Source organism: Mustelus asterias, chromosome 14, assembly GCF_964213995.1.
Source record: "Mustelus asterias chromosome 14, sMusAst1.hap1.1, whole genome shotgun sequence".
Taxonomy (NCBI): Eukaryota; Metazoa; Chordata; class Chondrichthyes; order Carcharhiniformes; family Triakidae; genus Mustelus; species Mustelus asterias.
This window is the reverse complement of record NC_135814.1, coordinates 87,408,110-87,425,329: the sequence shown is the minus strand read 5'-3', so window position 1 is coordinate 87,425,329 and position 17,220 is coordinate 87,408,110. Positions and strand designations below refer to the sequence as shown.

The 17,220-nt window shown below is 44.3% G+C and overlaps 1 protein-coding gene across 1 annotated transcript in view; it reads right to left on the bottom strand.

Annotated features, from left to right (window-relative positions):
* Positions 1 to 17,220, bottom strand: part of tyw5 (tRNA-yW synthesizing protein 5) — a 46,111-nt gene that overhangs the window by 7,780 nt on the left and 21,111 nt on the right. Inside the window, exons 4-6 of the mRNA XM_078228811.1 lie at positions 14,925 to 14,969; positions 11,395 to 11,532; positions 3,592 to 3,679 (exon numbers count right to left, since the gene is read on the bottom strand). Of these exons, the coding sequence (XP_078084937.1) occupies positions 3,592 to 3,679; positions 11,395 to 11,532; positions 14,925 to 14,969 (271 nt within the window). The remainder of the gene's footprint in view (positions 1 to 3,591; positions 3,680 to 11,394; positions 11,533 to 14,924; positions 14,970 to 17,220) is intronic.

Genomic DNA, 17,220 nt, shown 5'->3' with positions numbered 1-17,220 from the left:
ATGACTGTGCGGCCAAATTCCCTTCCAATTCGATTTTCAAGTTTGCTGATGACACCACCGTAATGGGTCGGATCTCAAACAATGACGAGACAGAGTACAGGAATGAGATAGAAATCTGGTGAACTGGTGCGGCAACAATAATCTCTCCCTCAATGTCAACAAAACGAAGGAGATTGTCATCGACTTCAGGAAGCATAAAGGAGAACATGCCCCTGTCTACATCAACAGGGACGAAGTAGAAAGGGTCTAGAGCTTCAAGTTTTTAGGTGTCCAGATCACCAACAACCTGTCCTGGTCCCCCCATGCCGACACTATAGTTAAGAAAGCCCACCAATGCCTCTACTTTCTTAGAAGACTGAGGAAATTTGGCACGTCAGCTACCAACTTTTACAGATGCACCATAGAAAGCATTCTTTCTGGTTGCATCACAGCTTGGTATGGCTCCTGCTCTGCCCAACACCGCAAGAAACTGCAAAAGGTCACGAATGTAGCCCAATCCATCACGCAAACCAGCCTCCCATCCATTGACTGTCTACACTTCCCGCTGCCTCAGCAAAACAGCCAGCATAATTAAGGGCCCCATGCACCCCGGACATTCTCTCTTTCATCATCTTCCTTCGGGAAAAAGATACAAAAGTCTGAGCTCACGTACCAACCGACTCAAGAACAGCTTCTTCCCTGCTGCTGTCAGACTTTTGAATGGACGTACCTTGCATTATGTTGATTTTTCTCTACACCCTAGCTATGACTGTAACACTACATTCTGCACTCTCACGTTTCCTTCCCTATGAACGGTATGTTTTGTCTGCATAGCGCGCAAGAAACAATACTTTTTACTGTATGTTAATACATGCGTGGAATCGGCTGCCGGTAGTGGTGGTGGAGGCGGATTCGATAGGGTCTTTTAAGAGACTTTTGGATAAGTACATGGAAGTTAGTAAGATAGAGGGTTATAGGTAAGCCTAGTAGGTAGGGACATGTTCGGCGCAACTTGTGGGCCGAAGGGCCTGTTTGTGCTGTAGCTTTTCTATGTTCTACGTTGTATGTTCTATGTTCTATGTGACAATACCAAATCAAAACAAATCAAATCTTATTTACTCGAATGTTCTATATCGGTAAGGAATGTATTCATGACTTACTACGTGCCCTGTTTCTTTTTTGTCTCTGCTCCTTCACTTGTTCATTTCTTTAAATTAGAGTCAGTCATAGAGATATACAGCATAGGAACAGTCCCCTCGGCCCAATTCGTCCATGCCAACCAGGTTTCCTAAACTGAACTGGCCCCATTTGCCTGGGTTTGGCCCATAACCCTCTAAACCTTTCCTATCCATGTACCTGTCCAAATGTCTTTTAAATGCTTTTTTAAATTGCTTCCATTGAATTAAAAGAGACACATTTCTGATAGTTATTCAGTATTGCCAATTGTATCTACCAATAAATTGTAATACTTTGTTGAGAATAATTTTAAAAATCAATGTGAAAACTATGCCCCAATTGCCAAAGTAAGAGAGGAAAAAGACTAGGCCATTCAGCCCCTCACTCCTATTCATGCAATGATGTCATGTCTGATCTGTACCCAAACTCTTTGCCATGACTTCTCATCCTTTAATACTCTTGCCTAGCAAAAACCCATCGCTCTCAGATTGAAAATGTTTAATTGAGTTGCATCCACTGTTTTTTGTGGGAGAGAACTCCACACTTCTATTGATCTTTGCAGGTAAGTTCTCTCCCCAATGGCCTGTCTCTGTTTTTAAGGTCACTTTTCCTAGATACCAGCAGCAGCAGCCGCCCCCCCCCCCCCCCCCCCCACCCCACTCCCGCCCTCCCAAAGGTGGAAGAAGTTTCACTCTACCCACTCCATCAATTCCTTCCAAAATCCTAAAAACTCACTTTTAAATCATCGCTCAGCTTCATATTGTCTAGCAAGGCATAGTTGATGTAATCTCTTCTAATAATCTAGCCTGAAACCCTGGTGACATGTTGGTGTGTTTGCACTCCACTCCATCTGAGGCCAATGTAAGAGGCAATGCTGAATGAGCTGTGCCCAGTTCTCTTGGTGTGATCTAACTAGGACTTTACATAGCTGTGACAAACCTCCTCCCCATACCCTCCAATATTCCATTAGTCTATTTTATTTCAGTTTTCCATAGAATTTTGTACTAACCACTACATTTTAGTGATCTGTTTACATGGATTCCTAAATCTCTTTGAACCGTGACTGTTCCTAGCTCTTTTTATCATTTAAAAGTTCTTACATCTATCCCCTTTTGGTGCAAAATAGATGATCTTACCCTATATGTGTTGAATTCCATCTGCAACAGTTTTGCCCACTTACTTAATATATCAATATCTATTTGTAATGCTGTGCTCCCGTCCACACAACCTACTTCATTGAAAAACTTGGATATATTATTCATTGCATTACCCAAGCAAATGAAAATGAAGTGAGTAACAGAGGCCCCAGCACAGATCTTTGTCAGACCACAGATGCCGGTGAAGATGGTTTTGAAACAAACCTGTCAAATGATATCATTGACACGAATTAAAACTGTCACAGGATATGAAAAATAACTTCAGGTAGGGGCACCATGCTCTGAATGATTCTCTACCATACCCAAATATTAATTTGGACTCACATCCTGAACAGAAATATCTGAAGGAAGTTCGACTTGTAGAAGGAGAAGAAAATAACTGTAAACAACACGAACAAGAATAAAAAACATTCAGTGCAAAGCAAAGGTTCTGTCTTTCCACAATATTAAAAGGTACTGATTGTGACAGGGTTAACAACTTAATTAGGTTCCCAAGCAAAATCCACTGAGGTAAATATTTTATAAGAACTATTTCTTCCTATCAAATTTGCTTCATTTCAAAAGAATGGTATTATGTTACGACATAATTATATTGTTAGAATTAACCACTTTTAAATTCCAGCCTTGGGTGACTGAGCAGAGTTTTCCCTGTGTCTACGTGGGTTTCCTCCAGGCGCTCTGACTTCCTCCCACAGTCCAAAGATGTGCGGGTTAGGTGGATCGGCCATGATAAATTTCCCCTTAGTGGCCCAAGATGTGTAGGTTAGGGGGAGCTAGCGGAGTCAGTACGTGGGATAACAGGGATAGACCCTGGTTTAGACGCTCTGTTGGGGAAGTCAGTGTAGACTCAATGGGCCGAATGGCCTCCTTCTGCATTGTAGGGATTCTATGATTCTAATCATATAAGAATGCACAATTTTATATATTAACCAATATCAATCATTTGCATTGCACGGTAGAGATGATTAAATCCATTAAAAAAAATAAAGATTGAGAACAGCCATTTCAGCAGAGCAATAGGGTAACAGTGAACTGAAACACCTGAAAAGACATTTTGTTCTTGTAACTGGTGCTCTTCCTTTCCTTGGATATTCAACAAAAGTACTCAGCAAATGGAACAAGTTATCCCACAGAACACCTTCACATTCATTGCACTTTTGTATCTTGCAAAGAAATATCCAAATTGGGCTTGATGGCACTTCATTTCGAATGAGTTTATAACAGCCCCCACAGGATCTGAGCTAATGCAGCATCTTTCTTTATCATACTATCATCTTACCTGTCAGGTACAGATAAGGTGCATCCCGAGGGCTGAACAGGATGACTCGCTTCCTTCCTTTTACCTGAATCAACAGGTTATCCATAACCTACAGGAGATAACAGTAAAGTTAGTTTATTTATTAGCATCATAAGTAGACTTACATTAACACTGCAATGAAGTAACTGTGAAAATCCCCTAGTCGCCACACTCCGGCGCCTGTTCGGGTACACTGAGGGAGAATTTAGCATGGCCAATGCACCTAACCAGCACGTCTTTCGGACTGTGGGAAGAACTGTCTGTGTGGAGTTTGCACATTCTCCTCGTGTCTGCGTGGGTTTCCTCCGGGTGCTCCGGTTTCCTCCCACAGTCCAAAGATGTGCGGGTTAGGTTGATTGGCCATGCTAAAATTGCCCTTAGTGTCCTGAGATGCGTAGGTTAGAGGGATTAGTGGGTAAAATATGTAGGGGTATGGGGGTAGGGCCTGGGTGGGATTGTGGTTGGTGCAGACTCGATGGGCCGAATGGCCTCTTTCTGTGCTGTAGGGTTTCTATGATTCTATGAAACCAGAGGAAACCCACGCAGACACTGGGAAAACGTGTAAACTCTGCACAGACAGTGACCCAAGCCGGGAATCGAACCCGGTTCCTGGCGCTGTGAGGCAGCAGTGTTAACCACCAAAACTGCAGCTTTGAGAAGTTTCAGTCCAGAGTTCCCAGACATATTGTGCATTTAGAGGTGGAAGAGTCATGTGGGTTATGTCGGAGGTTGCATTTTTCTGTAATCTTTTCTCTCATTTTAAGGTGAAAAACAACATAAGCCACATTCTCCATCAAACTGTGATACAAATTGTAGGTGGGAAATGAAGACAGAGTGCAGTAAATGCAGAATGAGAAGCTGTGCCAGGTGAGGTCACAACTGGAGATGTACAAGCATCTGGATTAGGAAAACAGGCAGAGGACAATACAAACATCTGGGTTTTAGCAGAGAGGTGGGTACTGCTGGGGGAGATATATTTAGTATCTAACAAAGAGTCAATAATACCCAGACCCGGGATGGAGACAGTCAGCCAGTGGCTAAGAGCTTGATGCCCACAACATGAAGCTGATGCGATGCTGAAAATATAGTTCAATGATACTTAATGCAGCTGTACAACTCCCCTTCAACACAGGAACTCCAGGTGAAACCAGTGAGGAACTCCACTGCCAAGAATGACATAAAACAGACAATAACCCAAGCTAAAATTAACTGGATAGTTTTGACACTTTGCAATACCCAAAGGTTAACAATTCTGCCAATTGTTTTCTCTTTGTTTGCCAGTTTTGTTCCCTACTTCTGAAGGTATTGACCGAATGGTTTTGTACTATGGGCACCAGAAATTCATCAATATCTCACCAAAATATGTGGCTGATTCTTCTGAAGATTGGCAATCAGCATCAGTTTGCCACTTAGCTTCTATTCATTTTGCACCGCGTACAAGCTCTACACTTCTAGCCGGGACCTTTGAACTGGGCTGCTTCAGAAATGCGGGGCCTACCCATTTTGGGAGTCGTTTCTCATAGTACAGGATTAAAGTTTATTTGTTAGTGTCACAAGTAGGCTTACATTAACACTGCAATGAAGTTACTGTGAAAATCCCCTAGTCGCCACACTCTGGCACTGTTCGGGTACACTGATGGAGAATTTAGCATAGCCAGTGCACCTAAACCAGCACATCTTTCGGACTGTGGGAGGAAACCAAGCTCCATCCCCTTTTTACAGCACCAGCTGCCGTATTCTGGTATGTCTTCAATCACTATTTCACTGAAAGGCGATTGGGACATTTAAATGTGTTAGTGAATGAGTGCGAGTGAGGGGAGTGGGAAGGGTGCCAGGGTGATAGGTGGCAGGGTGGGGAGAATGCCAGTTGGGCAGAATGGTGGATGGCTGCTGGGTAGGGCGGTGAAGTCGGGTTGGAGGGAGGTAATCAGAGGGTTGGGGTTGAAGGGTTATTCCTGTTTGAGGGTCAGAGGATGTGGGAGGGGAGTCAGAGGGTCCGGGGTTAATCAGAGGGTCTGGGGGTAGAGGAAAGTCAGCGGGTTGGGGGATGAACTGGAAGGTTGGGGTGGGGGGTGTCAGAATGGAGTGTGAGGGGGGTCTCAGATTTTTAGTTACCCAGAAGTTGGCTTTTTTAGTCCAACATTTCCTGGGTAACGAGTAAGTAAGTCAGAACTCTCCACAGTTTCTAACGGCACGGTGGCACAGTGGTTAGCACTGCTGTCTCACAGCGCCAGGGACCCGGGTTCAATTCCAGCCTTGGGTGACTGTCTGTGTGGAGTCTGCACATTGTCCCCATGTCTGCGTGGGTTTCCTCAGTGGCTCCAGTTTTCTCCCACACTCCAAAGTTAGATAGACCGGCTATGCTAAATTGCCCATAGTATCCAAAGATGTGTAGATGAGGTGGATTAGCCACGGCAAATGTTCAGGGTTACAGGGATAGAGCAGGGAAGTGGGCCTGGGTAAGGTGCTCTTTCAGAGAGGTGTGGACTCGCTGGGCCAAGTGGCCACCTTCTGCACTATAGGAATTCTATTCCATTCTAACTCAGAGCTGGAAATCTTTCCAGAGAGTCACAGGGAGCTGGGGAATTTGCTGAACTTTCCCAGACAATTTCCACAGAGTCCCTGAGTTGGAGCTCTGATGGCTCTCGTGGTGTATCTTCCGGAATACGTCCAGTCTCCGATCATTGTGAGACCGCAAGATCTGGGCCATGAGAGTCCAAAGATGTGCGGGTTAGGTTGATTGGCCAGGTTAAAAATTACCCCTTAGAGTCCTGGGATGCGTAGGTTAGAGGGATTAGCGGGTAAAATATGTGGGGGTAGGGCCTGGGTGGGATTGTGGTCGGTGCAGACTCGATGGGCCGAATGGCCTCCTTCTGCACTGTAGGGTTTCTATGATTTCTATGAGTCGAGACAGTATGTGCTGGCAAACTATCTGATAATAGGACCATTATATCTAAGGCTGGTCCAACTTTCCCCATACATACACTTTCTAGCAGATATCATAGCATAATGGTTAGGAGCAGGAACCTTGTTTGACTTTCCACTCCGTAACTCCCTATGTTTCCCTGCAGCTGGATTTCTGGTTAAGATTAGCCAACCCTACACAAATGAGAAACTTCTATCTCTAGCTAATTTAAATATGGTCCTCAAAAATCTGCTGGATGATGTATCTCTCAGCGAATCTGGAATCTGGTGGGAGTGTGGGGGGGTGGATATTCTCCCAGCCCGCTGCACTGCTTTGCTGGAAGACTCAAGCGGAGGTCATTTAGCAGACTTCCCGTTGGGCACCACAGTCTCTCCGAGTCTCCGGGCGCCGGACTCCAGCACCATCAGCTCTGCGCCAGAAATCGGTGCAGAGCTGCATAAATTATTTAAATGCACATTTCAATATAATATGAATATCATTAGCAAGCCTGGGACTGAAACCTCCAGGCCCACTAGCCACTCCCCCCTCCTGCCAGCAGTGTTTTACTCCAGCAGGGTTTAGTATAGCTCCCCGCTTGCGGGGAGTTGGCGGCCTGACCCTGCTGGAGTGAAGGGGGGGCCATTGAGACTCCCCAGAGGGTCAGTGGTAAGGGGAGGGGATGCCCCCTGGGCATTGCCAGTTTGGCAGTGCCAACCTAGCCCCCTGGCACTGTCCAACGGGGCAAAATGGAAATGCTCATGGGGCACCTTGGCACTTCCCACTGGGCATGATTGAAGCGGGCTGAGGGGTCAAGGCAGGCCCGGCCACATCCAGGTGGCCAGCGATCGGGCCGCTGGGGGGTCGGTGAGAAGCGATGCGGAGTTGCAGGGCTGTTCAACGATTGAACTGGCCAGCAATCGGGAGGCCGGCAGTGTGGGGCTACTGCACATGCGCAGTGACCCGCTCAGCGCTATGCTGCCACCCTCTCCAACGGGAATAAGTCCCGCCCACTGATTTTTCACATGAGTCATCCTGGGCTCTGTGCAGTGCACAGAGTGTCGGAGATTCATTTTGAAATTCCCGCTGGAAAAACCTTTAGTCCAGGTTTACGTGAATTTGACGCTTAGAATCGTTTTGGGAATATCGCCCCCTTGGTGCTCCTACAACCTCCTTAGAATTATAAAATCCCTGCAGTGCAGAACAAGGCCACTTGGCCCATCAAGTCTGCACCGACCTCCAACGGAGCATCCCACCCAGACCCTATCCCCATAACCCCATTTAGCACACTAATCCCCTCCGAACCTACACATTATGTGACCCTTAGGGGCAACTTTGGCATAGCCAATCAACCTAACCTAACCTGCACATCTTTGGACTGTGGGAAGAAACCGGAGCACCCGGAGGAAACCCACATGGGGTGGATGTGCAAACTCCACACAGTCACCCAGCCGGGAATCGAACCCGGGTCCCTGGCGCTGTGAGGCAGCAGTGCTAATCACTGTGCCACCGTTCCGCTCATACAAAAAAATTCTTCTTCTTTAAACTTCATGAATCCAGGCTCCCTGCGAGCTTCAATGATGTCAGTCAGTCCATGCCAATGCTGGCCATTTGCCAAGTCCCTGGATAGAGAGGGAACAAGAGACCTCGGACATTCTAATTGGTTCGTTTGGTACTGGTTTAAACTGCATGAAGGGAGTATAAACCGTTGTTCCCTTTGAAATTTGGTATTCTTGCAAACCTGTCCTGATGAGTGCAAGACAAAAAGCTTTGGCGGCATGTCTCTTTTTTGAGCAATACTCAAGTTCTGAGTTACCAAATGACTATCATTCTTAGTTTGTCCACAAAATAGGATGAATAACAGGACTGTGGTTTATCGTGAATAGTCAGAAACCCAACATCTGAAACAAGCTAAATATTTCTCTTTGATCACAATAATTTATCGAAGTGTGATTGATGTCCCTTCAGTTTAGCTTTTTTATGTTTTGTAATTTCAAAGTCAAAAAGCCACATTTTATGAGTTCGTAAAGGGTCTTTTCTGGATTTATTCTATGCTTCTTCAATAATATAAAGCAAGTTGGGTGTTAAACCTCTTAAATTGCCCAAGGGAGATATATAACTTCATGACAATGTGCTAGATGCAGTAGAAAGGGCACCATGATGCATCCATTTCCTTTACTGGTCTCCACATTATAAAAGCACTATCATCAAAATATCGACATGGAATCTAATACATGATCACAAATAACAATATATCATAATCAGTATATAAAACAGGGAGTAGTGTTGTCAGGGGGGTACTTTCAAAGTAAACTACTTAAAGTCCTTTTATCTTTACCACATGCAGTTTATTTTATAAAATTCTGTTAGAAGGGCAGCATTATCGTTCTGTGCAAACACCCTGAGGAGATGCGCCATTTGAGACTGAGTACAAGTCTCTTTCACTCCCAGCTGCTATCCACAGTGACTAAAGCCAGCAAGCCCTAGCTTTACTAAGTTAGTAAGTACAGGTATCTCAATTGGAAGAGTGGGGGTCACCAAGGGCTGGTTCAAGGTAAACAGTCACACCCAAGTTCATCTCCAAGTTATACACTAGGCAGGAAAGTGAAGGTGACTGATGTTCTTTTGGACCTTCAGCCACTGATTCAGCAGATTAAGGGACACTGTCTATGTGAGATTTAGGAAGCACAGCCAACCTAATGTACTGGTCTTCTGGAAGATGCCACCAAGACTATAATGCTTTCCATGTCCCAGGGAAATAAGACACAAAGCTTGCACTTGTCAAAGTATTCTACCTTGATTATACTTGATCAAAGACAAGTTGCTAGTCATCGTCAATTGCTCCTATTACTGTACTATACATCCACTGATAAATACTAACAATTCAAAGGATTGTCAGTGGCAGAGTTTTCCTTCCGTCAGAAGGAGAGTAGCGCACAGGGCTGAGACTGACGCTCAAGTCCAAATACTGAGGGATTGTTGCAATGCGGGAGGTGCCACCTTCTGAATCAGGTATTAAGTCAAGGCCTCATCTGCCTTTTAACACTGAATGTAAATGACCCTATGGGACTTTTGAAATAGTACAAGCCAGTTCTCCTGGTATCCTTGCTAACTTTCTCCCGTTCAGTCAACATCACTAAAACAGATTATCTGGTACTCCAGTAGTTCGCAAGCAGTAATAGTTGAATGCCCCTTTTTTGAATGGGTTAGTCATCACCACTCCTCCCCTATCTAAACTATAATACTTGAAGCAAGACATCCATTTAAACCCACAACATGTAATATGACCTCAGAGTAGTCCAGCTTCTTTAGAATGTCTAGATCTCAAAGCAGATATTTCCTCAGTGCCAGACTTTTTTGTTTTACTTTATTTTGCCACAACTCATGCTCACAGAAAAGGTTTTACACAACATTTTGTTCAATAAATAAATCCGTAACTTTTCACTGGTTCATTCATGTAACGCCTGGTTAATTGGATGAGGATCATGTCAGTCATTAGCACCACGTTCGTGAGCATTTGAAATATTCCTGCCCACTGCTACAGTGGCTGGAAGTGGGGAGGCATTTGTGGGAGCCATGGACAGTTACTAGCTTAGTTCACGATTACACACAATAGCCCACACACTTGTGAATGTGTTGCTAATAACGGTGTGATCTTCATCCAGCCACCACCATATGACATCTCGTCCACTGCTCATTTGCTTATTTTGTAAATTTAGCTCAGTTGGCTGGACAGCTGGTTCGTGATGCAGAGCGACGTCAACAGCGTGGGTTCAATTCCCGCACTGGCTCAGGTTACTCATGAAGGTCCGCCTTCTCAACCTTGCCCCTCGCTTGAGGTGTGGTGATCCTCAGGTTAAATTACCACCAGTCAGCTCTCCCCCTCAAAGGGGAGAAGAACCTATGGTCATCTGGGACTGTGGAGACTTTACCTTTAGCTGAACTTCTGGAGAGTCTCTACGGAACCAGGGGTCGATTGGCCCCGGTTTGAGAATCACTGGGACAATTTAGTTCATTGCTGTCTGTGGGATCTTGATGTATGCTGGCCGGTTCTTGTTTGTGTCCATATCGGCATGTTCTTGGAGGGCCGAAGGGCCTGTTCCTGTGCTGTGCTTTTAAAAAAATTATTTGTTCTTTATATTCGTGAAGTACATCGAACGTGAAATGCTTTGAGACATTCAGGTCTTAAAAGGTATAAACAAATGCAAGTTCTTTCTTTAACGAAGGAGATATTAAGCTTTCATGCTTAATAGTCATTTTTTAAAAACTAGGCTAAGGTTAAATTGAATATTTAATTTAAATACCTGTACTACACAGAGCTGGAAAAGGCTGTCACAAGTATTATTTAGCTACTTGACCCCATGCCTTCAGCCAAGAAAACAGCCTCATCCCAGGACCTACCTAATATGTCAAGGTGGCACAGTGGTTAGCACTGCTGCCTCACAGCGCCAGACTCGGGTTCAATTCCGGCCTCGGGTCACTGTCTGTGTGGAGTTTGCACACTCTCCCTGTGTCTGTGTGGGTTTCCTCTGGGTGCTCTGATTTTTTTTCCCCACAGTCCAAAGATGTGCAGGTTAGGTGGATTGACCATGTTATATTGCTCCTTAGTGTCCCAAGATGCGTAGGTTAAGGGGATTAGCGGGGTAATTACATGGGGTTATGGGGATAGGGCCTGGGTGAGATGCTCTGTCGGGGAGTTGGTGCAGACTCGAATGGCCTCCTTCTGCACCGTAGGGATGATATGATGATGTCCATCCCAGTACATACAACAACATCAACAGATTCATTGTATTAATGCTTGAATATCTATTGCAGCAACATATATACCATGAAAAAAATACAACAGTATTAGCCATATTGTGTATATTAGTCATGCTACGTACATCGTAATGAGTCCAGAGCTGCAGGCCTGGGGAGCTGATTCGAAAAACACTGGAAAAAAACTGATCCTTCTCAAAAAACTCAGGGATGTTGATGTCCTCAGCCAAAGATGGGAATTGTTTTCTGATATCGGCAATATCCTGTTTGTAAATCAGCAAAGGAAGACATTGTCAACTATTTATTTGATACACGCACCATTAACTTTGAAAATAAAAGCAGTAATCTTAAGACATGATAGTGAGAGCATCACAATTTGCTGATTTGAGCCACAGAGTTAAACTCACTCTGATCTTACAGCTGCAGAGTAAGCAGCAAGGATTAAAAGTCAACTGATCTTTATCAAAGCCTGATAGTCACTAATAAATGAATTCCCCCCACCGTGAGGCTCCCCCCCCACAGATGTCCACCCATGGCACAGGTTGGCACTGTCAAGTCATTGCCTGGCCACTGCCTGGTCATGTCCCACTCCCCTGGGGGCTACAGTCATATTTACGCTCCCGGGGGGGATCCCCACGACAGGGTGAACTGATTGTAAACTGCGCCAATGTGACATCACGTCAGTGCAATTGGAATATACTGCGGGAGGGGTCAATAAGACACGACGGGGGAGGGTTAATCACATGCAAATGACATTGAAATGTATCTAAATCAGCTTCATGCTCATTGTGGGCATGAACCTGACTACGTCACTGGTAAAGGGTGGAGGAAATCAGTCATTGTGATCTAGCCGGTGTGATCCGCGGGTTATAGGGTTTCACGGAATCTTGAGCCCCTGCTGGCACTCCCGCGCATGGCGAAAGTGGGATCAAGATCGGCCACAGCATGTCCAGTAACAGCTGGAATAATCCCTAAACTTTCTTAAATATAAAGTTAGTAAAATAACATTCAATCTTTTAAATAATATTACAAGTTTTTTTGCAATATAAATATTATATCTGAACTTTTGCAATAAACTAGAATATGATGTAACCGTTGCGTTGAAATGTCTTAATAATTACATAATGTTCCTCATTGGGGTACCACCGTAAGTGGTCCACAGCAGACGCCAATTCCCAGGCCCTGCACTCAATCCTGGAACACCTAGATAACAAGGACACCTATGTCAGACTCCTATTTAATGACTACAGCTCGGCCTTTAACACTATTATTCCCACAAAACCCATCTCCAAACTCCGTAGCCTGGGCCTCGACACCTCCCTCTGTGACTGGATCCTGAACTTCCTAACTCACAGACCACAATCAGTAAGGATAGGCAACAACACCTCCTCCACGATCATCCTCAACACCGATGCCCCACAAGGCTGTGTTCTCAGCCCCCTACTATACTCCTTATATACCTGCAGCCAAATTCCTCTCCAATTCAATTTTCAAGTTTGCTGACGACACCACCGTACTAGGTTGGATCTCAAACAATGACAAGACAGAGTACAGGAATGAGATAGAGAATCTGGTGAACTGGTGCGGCAACAATAACCTTTCCCTCAATGTTAACAAAACGAAGGAGATTGTCATCGATTTCAGGAAGCGTAAAGGAGAACATGCCCCTGTCTACATCAACGGGGACGAAGTAGAAAGGGTCGAGAGCTTCAGGATTTTAGGTGTCCAGATCACCAACAACCTGTCCTGGCCTCCCCATGCCGACACTATAGTTAAGAAAGCCCACCAACACCTCTACTTTCTCAGGCAACTAAGGAAATTTGGCATGTCAGCTACGACTCTCACCAACTTTTACAGATGCATCATAGAAAGCATTCTTTCTGGTTGTATCACAGCTTGGTATGGCTCCTGCTCTGCCCAACACCGCAAGGAATACAAAAGGTCGTGAATGTAGCCCAATCCGTCACGCAAACCAGCCTCCCATCCATTGACTCTGTCTACACTTCCCGCTGCCTCATTAAAGCAGCCAGCATAATTAAGGACACCATGCACCCCGGACATTCCCTCTTCCACCTTCTTCCTTCGGGAAAAAGGATACAAAAGTCTGAGATCACGTACCAATCGACTCAAGAACAGCTTCTTCCCTGCTGCTGACAGACTTTTGAATGGACCTACCTTGCATTAAGTTGATCTTTCTGTACACCCTAGCTATGACTGTAACACTACATTCTGCACTCTCTCGTTTCCTTCTCTATGAACGGCATGTTTTGTCTGTATAGCGCGCAAGAAACAATACTTTTCACTGGATGATAATACATGTGACAATAATAAATCAAATCAAAAAAAATCATTGAGAAGTGTATTATTAATAATACGAAACACAAGGCCTGAGTCCATTTTTCTGTAAATCCTTTGTGTTCATGCATCTTTTAATAAAGCAGATTAATTACTTGTGACATTTGAGAGCTCACTAATTATAGGGTCTAAGTATTGCATTTGATCTTGTTTCAAAGAAATGCTAATGATCTGCAGAGTGCACAAGGCTATTACAAACATCTTAATCGACTGTAACACAAGCTCATTTAACAGCATGTGGTCAAAACTGAACAGCATAAGTAATTCCTGATGGGCAGCAGTTGTTTGAGTTAAGCCCCTCTAGCAGAGATTTGCCCTGCTGACTCACTGAATAAGCAGACTCTGAAGATCACAGCTGCAGTCCCTGGTCTGTGCGGTGAATGGCTCACAGCTCGTGATGATACCGGGTCTCCAGCACAGTGGTTAGCACTGCTGCCTCACAGCGCCAGGGACCCGGGCTCGATTCCTGGCTTGTGTCACTGTCTGTGCGGAGTCTGCATGTTCTCCCCGTGTCTGTGTGGGTTTCCTCCAGGTGCTCTGGCTTCTTCCCCCAGTCCGAAAGACGTGCTGGTTATGTGCACTGGCCATGCTAAATTCTCCCTCAGTGTACCCGACCAGGCGCCAGAGTGTGGCGACTAGGGGATTTTCACAGTAACTTCATTGCAGTGTTAACGTAAGCCTACGTGTGACACTAATAAATAAACTTAAACTTATATACATTCCCAGAGTGAAAGGAGTCAGCACTGCTCGTTGTCCATTAACATCGGTTTGACATTGTGCTTGGGTGGAAGTTCAGCAAGAATTAGACCTGACTGTGATACTCTTTACTATTGAATGTCCCCCAAGCACTGAATGTCTGGGCTGCCAGCATCAGCACTTTGCTTTTAAAGTTTATTTATTCGTGTCACAAGTAGGCTTACATTAACACTGCAATGAAGTTACTGTGAAAAGTAACTCGTCGCCACACTCCAGCGCCTGTTCAGGTACACTGAGGGAGAATTTAGCATGGCCAATGCACCTAACCAGCACGTCTTTCGGACTGTGAGAGGAAACCGGAACACCCGGAGGGAAACCGACGCAGGCACAGGGAGAATGTGCAGACTCCGCACAGATAGTGACCCAAGACAGGAATCAAATCCGTGTCCGTGTGCAAGATAACTATGGAAACATCCCAGTTGCCATCGATTGAAACCCAAAAGATCAGCAACTTCATGAGGAGAAAAAAAACTACAAAAGAAATGTGAGGCTAGTGTTTTGGGAGCTGCAGATTGTGAAACATTTGACTGTTTTATTCACTCACCTTCCGAGGGTCCACTCCTAGTGACCGCAAGTAGTACTTTTCATCCTGAGCACAAAACAATCATCACATTAGTCATAAGGGCACTCAGCTCATAAATCTGCGCAAGTTACAGGAGTCATTAAAGTTTCATACATTCAAAGTTATTTAAAAGTTCTGGGATAAAATCTTCCACAGTTTTACCCTTTCCATGACTGCTCCCGGTGGAGTTTTCAAAGCAACATTTGAAAATATATAGGCTTACTTTCGGAGCAAATGGGTGTAAAACAAATCCCCGAAGACACTAAACCAAATCTGTGTTAACTTTAACCAAGTCTAATGAAGCACTAAAACAAAATGTATTACGCAGATGATCACCGTTATACAAGTGAACGAATAGGCCCATAGGTCATAAAAGATAAGAGACAAGCAATATTTCACTCTGTGACAGATACGTTGGAAAGTTAGCCAAAATGGATTGCTTTTGTGCTCGTTAATAAATTATTTTGATCAAGTTCTGGGACTTAAATAATTTCCTCATGTAATCTTTAGCAAAGGTCGCTTCATAATTGAGTTTACTTTTCAAGTTTGACATTTTTCGATTTTAGATCTGAACAGTTCTCTTGTGGCTCGGAAGATAACTCTACCGTATGGCAGGGTGTTGAGTCATATCGGCAAAAATCCCTAGTGCATCCTAACAAATCTCAACCAGGGTTTCTGTAGAGATGCTAGAGTTGGCCTCATCTTTCAGAGTTAGGCAGGAGATAACATGATAGTTCCCGATTTCTGTTGAGAGGGCACTTGTGAAGATTCCTGGATGGGATTTTCCAGCCCCGCCTGCTGCCGGGATCATGCAGTCCCGCTACAAGTCAATGGACTTTTGGTTGGGCTGCCAAATCTCCCGTAGTGCTTCAGTCTCTGGGTTTGGTTGTGGTGGGCCAGCACAGTCAAGCTGCACATCGATATTCACTATAGAACCATTGAAATGATACAGCATAGAACGTACCCCATCTTGTCCACCTCGCTCAGGAGGGCTTCTTGCCCTCATTCCTGCACCATTCATACCCCAGTATGGATTTACAGGAGAGGACAAATCAACAAGGAAATATTTGGAGACAGTGTAAATAGCATTTGGAGACAGTGTAGATGAAGCATTAGCCAAATTCATGGTCCTTGGCTAAATAAATTTTAATAAAGAATTCCAAGAAGACATATCAAGCACTACTCCTCACAACATGCCGGTAAAGCATAGATTAAGAACTATAAAACTGCAAATGCTGTAAATATGAGGTTTTTCTTCACCTAGTCCATATTACAGCAAATATGTCTAACTCCTAAGTTCAATATCATTGTTGTTTTCCTAAAGTGACAATTAACTCTATATTCCCTTCTATGGATTAATTGCAAAAATAATAATTTTGCTTAGTTAGTTTTTTCTCTACATCTTCTACACATCCATTTCCTCTGGGGTTTTTTTCTCCTGATGCTTATGCTGACAGTAATTCAGTTCCGGATGTATGTTCTTTATTAATGGCTTCTTTCACTTGACGGTGGGTGGATTCATCCTTGAGTGTGCGCTAATGTTGAAGTAAACAAGAGGTGTTTACTTGTTAAATTTAGTAGGTGATTTACTAGGTGCCTCGTGGAACATTGTCCAGGTTGGATTCTGACATCTTTGCTCTTGTGACTACCATTCTCAAAGATGTGAGGGGTGATTTTCCACTCTCAAGTACCCATTCTTTATTGGGAAAACAAATGGGTGGAGAGGGGAAGTGGGTAGGGAATGGCCTGGGACAGGTTGGATTCTGCACTTTGGCTGCTCCGTTGATGTCCAAATCGTGGTTGCTGCAATTTTCTGTTTTCATAATCATAAGAACTAGGAGCAGGAGTAGGCAATTCAGCTCCTTGAGTCTGCTCCGCCATTTAATACAATCATGGCTGATCTCATCTCGGCCTCAACTCCACTTTCCTGCACATTCACCATCGCTTTTCAAACCCATTACTGATTAAAAATCTGTCCACCTCTACCTTAAATTTACTCACTGACCTGCCATCCACCACGTTCTGGGGTGGTGAATTCCACAGACTCACAAGCCTTTGAGAGAAGCAATTGTTTTGATGTTGTTTTCCCTTTTGTTCATGTAGTCAGAAAATAATCCTGCGCGCTTAGCTAGTTATATCCAATACCAAACTGTATTGTTGCGTGAAATATTTTGTATTTCTCCAGGGAGATTATAAACTGCAAAGTTGCTGTAACCAGAAATTAGTTTATGTGGGATTATTGTTACCATTAGTTGTGTCTTCATAGAATAGAATCCCT